At 41.6% G+C, this 13641-nt stretch overlaps 1 protein-coding gene across 2 annotated transcripts in view; it reads right to left on the bottom strand.

The window, feature by feature from the left end:
- sptlc3 (serine palmitoyltransferase, long chain base subunit 3) overlaps window positions 1–13641 on the bottom strand; it is a 95997-nt gene that overhangs the window by 42914 nt on the left and 39442 nt on the right. For both annotated transcript variants that reach the window (XM_036945981.2, XM_090201765.1), the window contains exon 5: window positions 160–284. In XM_036945981.2, the coding sequence (XP_036801876.2) occupies window positions 160–284 (125 nt within the window). The remainder of the gene's footprint in view (window positions 1–159; window positions 285–13641) is intronic.

Raw genomic sequence — 13641 nt, 5'->3', positions numbered from 1 at the left:
CTTAAAGTGGCAGGGCGCTCTTAAAGTGGCAGCGCGCTCTTAAAGTGGCAGGGCGCTCTTAAAGTGGCAGGGCACGCTGAAGGTTCCGTGCAGGATTTCGCCACACACACTGAACATTGTTTCAATCTGGTTTAGCCAGGCTAGGTGATAAAGACCCACCTTTCCGACCAGTGCCGGTATGTTCATAGAGTTGGTAGCAAAGCCCATGCCGAAGATCATGGAGGACTCTACCCCCAGGAAGGTGGCTACAAGCTGCTCCAACTCCTCATGGATAACCAGGTTACCTGGACAGAGAAATGAGAAACAAAAAGAAAATTCATATCCATTTCCTGTCACTGTTTGCTGCTGTTTCAAGTGATCAATCTGATTGCTCTTACAGTCAGTCCGAAACTAAGAAAAAAGGGGTTCTACCTGGAACCCAAAAAGTTTCTACCTGAAACCCAAATGGGTTCTTCAGATGACCCCGTAAGAGAACCCTTTTGGGTTCCAGGTAGAACCTTTTTGGGATTCAGGTAGAACCCTTTTGGGTTCCAGGTAGAAACTTTCTGGGTTCCAGGTAAAACCCTGGAAACAAAAAAAAATATTCAAAGGGTTTTGATAAGGGGACAGCCAAAGAACCCCTTTAAGCCTCTAAATAATACATTTCATTCCCCCTACGAGTGTAATTCCCTCCTTACCCCTTCCCCTTGGCCCAAGTCCCTCGACAGGTGGAAGCACTGTAGTAGTGGAGCTTCTGACATATTGTTTCCACTTTTCGGATCTGCTAACATGTATTTATTTATTTTTTTTACCTTTATTTAACTAGGCAAGTCAGTAAATAACAAATTCTTATTTACAATGACAGCCTAGGAACAGTGGGTTTAACTGCCTGTTCAGGGGCAGAACGACAGATTTGTACCTTGTCAGCTCGGGGGTTTGAACTTGCAACCTTCCGGTTACTAGTCCAACGCTCTAACCACTAGGCTACCCTGCCGCCCCATCTAAGCGTCTAAGCGTGAGAAGAGGTCGGGAGAGGGGACCGGTGGGTTCGAGCATTATGATGTTTACCACGTGTTCTTGGACCAAGGTGAGTGGCAGTTCAATAATTTGTTCATTCAAATGCAGAGGATGATCCCGTCCAATATCTATGAAATATGGTCCACGCACCATCCAGGGAGATTAACAGATTTATAGCTCCTCAAATATATGGGTGTGTGTCTGCCGCAGGTTTTGGACAAACTGATTGGCAGTTCACTAATGTCCAGTTCATTCCTGCATACAATTACAGGGCCTTCAGAGAGTATTCATACCGTGTGACTCATTACACATTTTGTGTTACAGCCTGAATTCAAAATGGATAAAAAAATATAAATATCAATTCACCCCATCTACACATATTTCCCAAAATAAAACATTTTTAAAAATGTTAAAACATTTGTTGGAAATAAAAAATGAAAATCTGATTTACATAAGTATTCACACACAAGTCAATACATGTTAGAATGACCTTCGGCAGCAATTACAGCTGTGAGTATTTCTGGTAAGTCTTTAAACTGTGAGTCTGTCTGGTAAATCTTTAAACTATGAGTCTTTCTGGTAAATCTTTAAACTGTGAGTCTTTCTGGTAAGTCTTTAAGAGCTTTGCACAGCTGGATTCTACAAAATGTGTACTTTATTCTTTAAAACATTCTTAAAGCTCTGTCAAGTTGGTTGTTGATCATGTTAATAATTTTTCAATTCTTGCATGTGTTCTGGAGAGCTGAGAGCATGTGTTCTGGAGAGCTGAGAGCATGTGTTCTGGAGAGCTGAGTGCATGTGTTCTGGAGAGCTGAGAGCATGTGTTCTGGAGAGCTGAGAGCATGTGTTCTGGAGAGCTGAGAGCATGTGTTCTGGAGAGCTGAGAGCATGCGTTCTGGAGAGCTGAGAGCATGTGTTCTGGAGAGCTGAGAGCATGTGTTCTGGAGAGCTGAGAGCATGCGTTCTGGAGAGCTGAGAGCATGTGTTCTGGAGAGCTGAGAGCATGTGTTCTGGAGAGCTGAGAGCATGTGTTCTGGAGAGCTGAGAGCATGTGTTCTGGAGAGCTGAGAGCATGTGTTCTGGAGAGCTGAGAGCATGCGTTCTGGAGAGCTGAGAGCATGTGTTCTGGAGAGCTGAGAGCATGTGTTCTGGAGAGCTGAGAGCATGTGTTCTGGAGAGCTGAGAGCATGTGTTCTGGAGAGCTGAGAGCATGTGTTCTGGAGAGCTGAGAGCATGTGTTCTGGAGAGCTGAGAGCATGTGTTCTGGAGAGCTGAGAGCATGCGTTCTGGAGAGCTGAGAGCATGTGTTCTGGAGAGCTGAGAGCATGTGTTCTGGAGAGCTGAGAGCACGTGTTCTGGAGAGCTGAGAGCATGTGTTCTGGAGAGCTGAGAGCATGTGTTCTGGAGAGCTGAGAGCATGTGTTCTGGAGAGCTGAGAGCATGTGTTCTGGAGAGCTGAGAGCATGTGTTCTGGAGAGCTGAGAGCATGTGTTCTGGAGAGCTGAGTGAATGCGTTCTGGAGAGCTGAGAGCATGCGTTCTGGAGAGCTGAGAGCATGTGTTCTGGAGAGCTGAGAGCATGTGTTCTGGAGAGCTGAGAGCATGTCTTCTGGAGAGCTGAGAGCATGCGTTCTGGAGAGCTGAGAGCACGTGTTCTGGATAGCTGAGAGCAAGACCTTCTTCTTGTCTGAACATTTAAATGATACTCTTCACAAATACTTTAGATGTTGTCCACTGACAGCCGCAACTCAATAGTCAGCTAGGGCTTTTGCCAAGACTTCCTCATATACCACGTCTCTCCTGCTCTACTGGGTTTTTTTTCTCCCTGTCAACTTTCTTTCGTTGTCCAGAAGCCAAAACCACAATCTTAGTCATATTAGCAACGCATCATAGGTGTCCCCTTTCCCCTTTTTAACAAGGTAGAACAGCTGAATTGTTACGAACACACCTCTGTCCATTTCAACCGTTTCAACAGCATGCCAATTGAAATCAATGGGCCTACCTTATCAATCAATGGGCCTACCTTATCAATCAATGGGCCTACCTTATCAATCAATGGGCCTACCTTATCAATCAATGGGCCTACCTTATCAATCAATGGGCCTACCTTATCAATCAATGGGCCTACCTTATCAATCAATGGGCCTACCTTATCAATCAATGGGCCTACCTTATCAATCAATGGGCCTACCTTATCAATCAATGGGCCTACCTTATCAATCAATGGGCCTACCTTATCAATCAATGGGCCTACCTTATCAATCAATGGGCCTACCTTATCAATCAATGGGCCTACCTTATCAATCAATGGGCCTACCTTATCAATCAATGGGCCTACCTTATCAATCAATGGGCCTACCTTATCAATCAATGGGCCTACCTTATCAATCAATGGGCCTACCTTATCAATCAATGGGCCTACCTTATCAATCAATGGGCCTACCTTATCTCAGAATGAGCACGAGTTGCCAATTCCTTCCTTATACTGTATGTAATTGTGTTTTATACTTATTGCACATTTTTTTATAAAAACACAGACTAGACAGCTACTATAACAGTCTGACTACAATGCTGCTAGTGGTACATGGTATTATAAAACACAGACTAGACAGCTAGTACTAGACAGCTAGTATAACAGTCTGACTATAATGCTGCTAGTGGTACATGGTATTATAAAACACAGACTAGACAGTTAGTATAACAGTCTGACTATAATGCTGCTAGTGGTACATGGTATTATAAAACACAGACTAGACAGCTAGTATAACAGTCTGACTATAATGCTGCTAGTGGTACATGGTATTATAAAACACAGACTAGACAGCTAGTACTAGACAGCTAGTATAACAGTCTGACTATAATGCTGCTAGTGGTACATGGTATTATAAAAACACAGACTAGACAGCTAGTATAACAGTCTGACTACAATGCTGCTAGTGGTACATGGTATTATAAAACACAGACTAGACAGCTAGTACTAGACAGCTACTATAACAGTCTGACTATAATGATGCTAGTGGTACATGGTATTATAAAACACAGACTAGACAGCTAGTACTAGACAGCTAGTATAACAGTCTGACTATAATGCTGCTAGTGGTACATGGTATTATAAAACACAGACTAGACAGTTAGTATAACAGTCTGACTACAATGCTGCTAGTGGTACATGGTATTATAAAACACAGACTAGACAGCTAGTACTAGACAGCTAGTATAATAGTCTGACTATAATGCTGCTAGTGGTACATGGTATTATAAAACACAGACTAGACAGCTAGTATAACAGTCTGACTACAATGCTGCTAGTGGTACATGGTATTATAAAACACAGACTAGACAGCTAGTATAACAGTCTGACTACAATGCTGCTAGTGGTACATGGTATTATAAAACACAGACTAGACAGCTAGTATAACAGTCTGACTACAATGCTGCTAGTGGTACATGGTATTATAAAACACAGACTAGACAGCTAGTATAACAGTCTGACTACAATGCTGCTAGTGGTACATGGTATTATAAAACACAGACTAGACAGCTAGTATAACAGTCTGACTACAATGCTGCTAGTGGTACATGGTATTATAAAACACAGACTAGACAGCTAGTACTAGACAGCTAGTATAATAGTCTGACTACAATGCTGCTAGTGGTACATGGTATTATAAAACACAGACTAGACAGCTAGTATAACAGTCTGACTACAATGCTGCTAGTGGTACATGGTATTATAAAACACAGACTAGACAGCTAGTACTAGACAGCTAGTATAACAGTCTGACTATAATGCTGCTAGTGGTACATGGTATTATAAAACACAGACTAGACAGCTAGTATAACAGTCTGACTACAATGCTGCTAGTGGTACATGGTATTATAAAACACAGACTAGACAGCTAGTATAACAGTCTGACTACAATGCTGCTAGTGGTACATGGTATTATAAAACACAGACTAGACAGCTAGTATAACAGTCTGACTACAATGCTGCTAGTGGTACATGGTATTATAAAACACAGACTAGACAGCTAGTATAACAGTCTGACTACAATGCTGCTAGTGGTACATGGTATTATAAAACACAGACTAGACAGCTAGTATAACAGTCTGACTACAATGCTGCTAGTGGTACATGGTATTATAAAACACAGACTAGACAGCTAGTATAACAGTCTGACTACAATGCTGCTAGTGGTACATGGTATTATAAAACACAGACTAGACAGCTAGTACTAGACAGTTAGTATAACAGTCTGACTACAATGCTGCTAGTGGTACATGGTATTATAAAACACAGACTAGACAGCTAGTATAACAGTCTGACTACAATGCTGCTAGTGGTACATGGTATTATAAAACACAGACTAGACAGCTAGTATAATAGTCTGACTACAATGCTGCTAGTGGTACATGGTATTATAAAACACAGACTAGACAGCTAGTATAACAGTCTGACTACAATGCTGCTAGTGGTACATGGTATTATAAAACACAGACTAGACAGCTAGTATAACAGTCTGACTATAATGCTGCTAGTGGTACATGGTATTATAAAACACAGACTAGACAGCTAGTATAACAGTCTGACTATAATGCTGCTAGTGGTACATGGTATTATAAAACACAGACTAGACAGCTACTATAACAGTCTGACTACAATGCTGCTAGTGGTACATGGTATTATAAAACACAGACTAGACAGCTAGTATAACAGTCTGACTATAATGCTGCTAGTGGTACATGGTATTATAAAACACAGACTAGACAGCTACTATAACAGTCTGACTACAATGCTGCTAGTGGTACATGGTATTATAAAACACAGACTAGACAGCTAGTATAACAGTCTGACTACAATGCTGCTAGTGGTACATGGTATTATAAAACACAGACTAGACAGCTAGTACTAGACAGCTAGTATAACAGTCTGACTACAATGCTGCTAGTGGTACATGGTATTATAAAACACAGACTAGACAGCTAGTACTAGACAGCTAGTATAATAGTCTGACTACAATGCTGCTAGTGGTACATGGTATTATAAAACACAGACTAGACAGCTAGTATAATAGTCTGACTACAATGCTGCTAGTGGTACATGGTATTATAAAACACAGACTAGACAGCTAGTACTAGACAGCTAGTATAATAGACTGACTACAATGCTGCTAGTGGTACATGGTATTATAAAACACAGACTAGACAGCTAGTATAACAGTCTGACTACAATGCTGCTAGTGGTACATGGTATTATAAAACACAGACTAGACAGTTAGTACTAGACAGCTAGTACTAGACAGCTAGTATAACAGTCTGACTACAATGCTGCTAGTGGTACATGGTATTATAAAACACAGACTAGACAGCTAGTATAATAGTCTGACTACAATGCTGCTAGTGGTACATGGTATTATAAAACACAGACTAGACAGCTAGTACTAGACAGTTAGTATAATAGTCTGACTACAATGCTGCTAGTGGTACATGGTATTATAAAACACAGACTAGACAGCTAGTACTAGACAGCTAGTATAACAGTCTGACTACAATGCTGCTAGTGGTACATGGTATTATAAAACACAGACTAGACAGCTAGTATAATAGTCTGACTACAATGCTGCTAGTGGTACATGGTATTATAAAACACAGACTAGACAGCTAGTATAATAGTCTGACTACAATGCTGCTAGTGGTACATGGTATTATAAAACACAGACTAGACAGCTAGTACTAGACAGTTAGTATAATAGTCTGACTACAATGCTGCTAGTGGTACATGGTATTATAAAACACAGACTAGACAGTTAGTACTAGACAGCTAGTATAACAGTCTGACTACAATGCTGCTAGTGGTACATGGTATTATAAAACACAGACTAGACAGCTAGTACTAGACAGCTAGTATAACAGTCTGACTACAATGCTGCTAGTGGTACATGGTATTATAAAACACAGACTAGACAGCTAGTATAATAGTCTGACTACAATGCTGCTAGTGGTACATGGTATTATAAAACACAGACTAGACAGTTAGTATAACAGTCTGACTACAATGCTGCTAGTGGTACATGGTATTATAAAACACAGACTAGACAGCTAGTATAATAGTCTGACTACAATGCTGCTAGTGGTACATGGTATTATAAAACACAGACTAGACAGTTAGTATAATAGTCTGACTACAATGCTGCTAGTGGTACATGGTATTATAAAACACAGACTAGACAGCTAGTACTAGACAGCTAGTATAACAGTCTGACTACAATGCTGCTAGTGGTACATGGTATTATAAAACACAGACTAGACAGCTAGTACTAGACAGCTAGTATAACAGTCTGACTACAATGCTGCTAGTGGTACATGGTATTATAAAACACAGACTAGACAGCTAGTACTAGACAGCTAGTATAACAGTCTGACTACAATGCTGCTAGTGGTACATGGTATTATAAAACACAGACTAGACAGTTAGTATAATAGTCTGACTACAATGCTGCTAGTGGTACATGGTATTATAAAACACAGACTAGACAGCTAGTACTAGACAGCTAGTATAACAGTCTGACTACAATGCTGCTAGTGGTACATGGTATTATAAAACACAGACTAGACAGCTAGTATAACAGTCTGACTACAATGCTGCTAGTGGTACATGGTATTATAAAACACAGACTAGACAGCTAGTATAACAGTCTGACTACAATGCTGCTAGTGGTACATGGTATTATAAAACACAGACTAGACAGTTAGTATAATAGTCTGACTACAATGCTGCTAGTGGTACATGGTATTATAAAACACAGACTAGACAGCTAGTACTAGACAGCTAGTATAACAGTCTGACTACAATGCTGCTAGTGGTACATGGTATTATAAAACACAGACTAGACAGCTAGTATAACAGTCTGACTACAATGCTGCTAGTGGTACATGGTATTATAAAACACAGACTAGACAGCTAGTACTAGACAGCTAGTATAACAGTCTGACTACAATGCTGCTAGTGGTACATGGTATTATAAAACACAGACTAGACAGCTAGTATAATAGTCTGACTACAATGCTGCTAGTGGTACATGGTATTATAAAACACAGACTAGACAGCTAGTATAATAGTCTGACTACAATGCTGCTAGTGGTACATGGTATTATAAAACACAGACTAGACAGTTAGTATAATAGTCTGACTACAATGCTGCTAGTGGTACATGGTATTATAAAACACAGACTAGACAGCTAGTACTAGACAGCTAGTATAACAGTCTGACTACAATGCTGCTAGTGGTACATGGTATTATAAAACACAGACTAGACAGCTAGTACTAGACAGCTAGTATAACAGTCTGACTACAATGCTGCTAGTGGTACATGGTATTATAAAACACAGACTAGACAGCTAGTACTAGACAGCTAGTATAACAGTCTGACTACAATGCTGCTAGTGGTACATGGTATTATAAAACACAGACTAGACAGTTAGTATAATAGTCTGACTACAATGCTGCTAGTGGTACATGGTATTATAAAACACAGACTAGACAGCTAGTACTAGACAGCTAGTATAACAGTCTGACTACAATGCTGCTAGTGGTACATGGTATTATAAAACACAGACTAGACAGCTAGTATAACAGTCTGACTACAATGCTGCTAGTGGTACATGGTATTATAAAACACAGACTAGACAGCTAGTATAACAGTCTGACTACAATGCTGCTAGTGGTACATGGTATTATAAAACACAGACTAGACAGTTAGTATAATAGTCTGACTACAATGCTGCTAGTGGTACATGGTATTATAAAACACAGACTAGACAGCTAGTACTAGACAGCTAGTATAACAGTCTGACTACAATGCTGCTAGTGGTACATGTTATTATAAAACACAGACTAGACAGCTAGTATAACAGTCTGACTACAATGCTGCTAGTGGTACATGGTATTATAAAACACAGACTAGACAGCTAGTACTAGACAGCTAGTATAACAGTCTGACTACAATGCTGCTAGTGGTACATTGTATTATAAAACACAGACTAGACAGCTAGTATAATAGTCTGACTACAATGCTGCTAGTGGTACATGGTATTATAAAACACAGACTAGACAGCTAGTACTAGACAGCTAGTATAATAGTCTGACTACAATGCTGCTAGTGGTACATGGTATTATAAAACACAGACTAGACAGCTAGTATAACAGTCTGACTACAATGCTGCTAGTGGTACATGGTATTATAAAACACAGACTAGACAGCTAGTATAATAGTCTGACTACAATGCTGCTAGTGGTACATGGTATTATAAAACACAGACTAGACAGCTAGTACTAGACAGCTAGTATAATAGTCTGACTACAATGCTGCTAGTGGTACATGGTATTATAAAACACAGACTAGACAGTTAGTATAATAGTCTGACTACAATGCTGCTAGTGGTACATGGTATTATAAAACACAGACTAGACAGCTAGTACTAGACAGCTACTATAACAGTCTGACTACAATGCTGCTAGTGGTACATGGTATTATAAAACACAGACTAGACAGCTAGTACTAGACAGCTAGTATAACAGTCTGACTACAATGCTGCTAGTGGTACATGGTATTATAAAACACAGACTAGACAGCTAGTATAATAGTCTGACTACAATGCTGCTAGTGGTACATGGTATTATAAAACACAGACTAGACAGCTAGTACTAGACAGCTAGTATAACAGTCTGACTACAATGCTGCTAGTGGTACATGGTATTATAAAATACAGACTAGACAGCTAGTATAACAGTCTGACTACAATGCTGCTAGTGGTACATGGTACCGTAATGCTGCACACTACAAATTGAGCTTTAATTTTCCAGAATCAATGTTCATTGATACTTTTAGTAGTGTCTGCTTTTGGCAAAATGTAAGTAGTTGAGACATAAAACGTAAAACAGGTTAACCTCTCCTCTATCACAGTACAATAATGTCTCAATGTGTTTCAGTGTCCATGTGATCGATTCTGTTAGACCAAACCTCAAATCGCCTTTTTGTTTTGAGTGGCAGTAGGGAGGGGCTTGGTGTATAAGTGGGAAGCTGAGCACAGCCCACAGTCCTTAGGCACGGTCTGCGGCAGTTACTTAAGGCATACAAGTGGACAAACACGAAAAAATGTAAATAAAAACCCAAATTCTTGCGATATTTGGAATATCACGCTAAAAACATACATTCAAATTAATTCTATATATCGCCCACCCTTAGCACCAAGTGGTGTGTATATCAACATCATGACCGATTGAGCGTATGAGACAGACATACTGTGGTATTGAACACCAAGTGGTGTGTATATCAACATCATGACCGATTGAGCGTATGAGACAGACATACTGTGGTATTGAACACCAAGTGGTGTGTATATCAACATCATGACCGATTGAGCGTCTGAGACAGACATACTGTGGTATTGAACACCAAGTGGTGTGTATATCAACATCATGACCGATTGAGCGTATGAGACAGACATACTGTGGTATTGAACACCAAGTGGTGTGTATATCAACATCATGACCGATTGTGCGTATGAGACAGACATACTGTGGTATGTGTCAAATAACATTGAATTCATACACTTCCTCAACCACACGGGCTCAAAGCCCAGGTCCAGTCTGAATTCATACACTTCCTCAACCACACGGGCTCAAAGCCCAGGTCCAGTCTGAATTCATACACTTCCTCAACCACACGGGCTCAAAGCCCAGGTCCAGTCTGAATTCATACACTTCCTCAACCACACGGGCTCAAAGCCCAGGTCCAGTCTGAATTCATACACTTCCTCAACCACACGGGCTCAAAGCCCAGGTCCAGTCTGAATTCATACACTTCCTCAGCCACACGGGCTCAAAGCCCAGGTCCAGTCTGAATTCATACACTTCCTCAACCACACGGGCTCAAAGCCCAGGTCCAGTCTGAATTCATACACTTCCTCAACCACACAGGCTCAAAGCCCAGGTCCAGTCTGAATTCATACACTTCCTCAACCACTCAGGCTCAAAGCCCAGGTCCAGTCTGAATTCATACACTTCCTCAACCACACAGGCTCAAAGCCCAGGTCCAGTCTGAATTCATACACTTCCTCAACCACACGGGCTCAAAGCCCAGGTCCAGTCTGAATTCATACACTTCCTCAACCACACGGGCTCAAAGCCCAGGTCCAGTCTGAATTCATACACTTCCTCAACCACACAGGCTCAAAGCCCAGGTCCAGTCTGAATTCATACACTTCCTCAACCACACGGGCTCAAAGCCCATGTCCAGTCTGAATTCATACACTTCCTCAACCACACAGGCTCAAAGCCCAGGTCCAGTCTGAATTCATACACTTCCTCAACCACACAGGCTCAAAGCCCAGGTCCAGTCTGAATTCATACACTTCCTCAACCACACGGGCTCAAAGCCCAGGTCCAGTCTGAATTCATACACTTCCTCAACCACACAGGCTCAAAGCCCAGGTCCAGTCTGAATTCATACACTTCCTCAACCACACGGGCTCAAAGCCCAGGTCCAGTCTGAATTCATACACTTCCTCAACCACACGGGCTCAAAGCCCAGGTCCAGTCTGAATTCATACACTTCCTCAACCACACAGGCTCAAAGCCCAGGTCCAGTCTGAATTCATACACTTCCTCAACCACACGGGCTCAAAGCCCATGTCCAGTCTGAATTCATACACTTCCTCAACCACACAGGCTCAAAGCCCAGGTCCAGTCTGAATTCATACACTTCCTCAACCACACAGGCTCAAAGCCCAGGTCCAGTCTGAATTCATACACTTCCTCAACCACACGGGCTCAAAGCCCAGGTCCAGTCTGAATTCATACACTTCCTCAACCACACAGGCTCAAAGCCCAGGTCCAGTCTGAATTCATACACTTCCTCAACCACTCAGGCTCAAAGCCCAGGTCCAGTCTGAATTCATACACTTCCTCAGCCACACGGGCTCAAAGCCCAGGTCCAGTCTGAATTCATACACTTCCTCAACCACACAGGCTCAAAGCCCAGGTCCAGTCTGAATTCATACACTTCCTCAACCACACAGGCTCAAAGCCCAGGTCCAGTCTGAATTCATACACTTCCTCAACCACACAGGCTCAAAGCCCAGGTCCAGTCTGAATTCATACACTTCCTCAACCACACAGGCTCAAAGCCCAGGTCCAGTCTGAATTCATACACTTCCTCAACCACACAGGATCAAAGCCCAGGTCCAGTCTGAATTCATACACTTCCTCAACCACACAGGCTCAAAGCCCAGGTCCAGTCTGAATTCATACACTTCCTCAACCACACAGGCTCAAAGCCCAGGTCCAGTCTGAATTCATACACTTCCTCAACCACACAGGCTCAAAGCCCAGGTCCAGTCAAGAGGCACGTGGAGGACATCATTGTAATCTGACTGGCTCGCTGTCTTGGCTGCGTCATCGGTATCTGTTCTCTTTTGAAGCTAGAATGTTTAATCAGCCGGGCCTGTATACTAATCTGTATTCCACCTATGGCTCATTCAGTTCTTTTGAACGGAGGGAGAGTGAGATTGTGGAGTCATTACTCAGCACAAGCCCTGAGTCCCTTCAGTTTCCTCAATCAAGTCGCAATTATGTCACTACACACATTTATCGGATTAAACCGAGGTCAGCCATGTAAAATGGATCTCTGCCTCCCAACCCAGTCATCATCACTTGTCCACTAGATTCTAGAATGCCAAGTATTCCCAGTCATCATCACTTGTCCACTAGATTCTAGAATGCCAAGTAATCCCAGTCATCATCACTTGTCCACTAGATTCTAGAATGCCAAGTATTCCAAGTCATCATCACTTGTCCACTAGATTCTAGAATGCCAAGTATTCTAACTCATCATCACTTGTCCACTAGATTCTAGAATGTCAAGTAACCCCAGTCATCATCACTTGTCCACTAGATTCTAGAATGTCAAGTAATCCAAGTCATCATTCTTCCTCCATTAGATCTAGAACGCCAAATAACTATTCCACCTTCGCAACATAACCCACTCTGTCCCAGTCCCAAGCTTGACGACCAGTGTTGTGTAAAGTCACCAACACCCCTCGGGATAACCAGGTCCCAGATCTGTTTGTTCGGTCTTGCCAAATCCTATGGTCAGCACAAACAGATCAGGGACCAGGCCACTCCTGGGAAACAGTAGCAGGGGGATTTTCAAGCCTTTATAGGTAACTGACTATCACAGCTTCTTGTGAAATAGACATTAATTACTTAGTTCACTACACACATTTATTCACAATGCATTTCCTGTGTATTACATTATTTTCTTTCTTCATAATGCATTCGTGTACATTACACAAATTCCAATTTGTTGTGGCTAACGTTAGCTAGCTAGGTTAACTGGGTGGTTAACTTTAGCTAGGCTAGGGGTTAAGTTTAAGTAATATGGTAGCTAAGTAGCTAAAAAGTAATTTGTTGTTGCTAATTCGCTCAAATGCTAAAGTTAGTCCATGACGTGATTTGAACATACAACGTTTCAGTTGTGTTAAAAGTTTTGGTTTTTCCATTTATGTTTTGAGGTTGGACTTTTAGCATGAGTAGCACGTTGGCATGTACGGCGCACCGATTGGTGCCACCTCGTTAGTCAGTAT

Source organism: Oncorhynchus mykiss, chromosome 16 (genome assembly GCF_057628025.1).
Source record: "Oncorhynchus mykiss isolate SJ-2025 chromosome 16, ASM5762802v1, whole genome shotgun sequence".
In the NCBI taxonomy this organism is placed as follows: Eukaryota; Metazoa; Chordata; class Actinopteri; order Salmoniformes; family Salmonidae; genus Oncorhynchus; species Oncorhynchus mykiss.
Note: the sequence above shows the minus strand (reverse complement) of the source record. Positions and strands in the feature narration are given on the sequence as shown.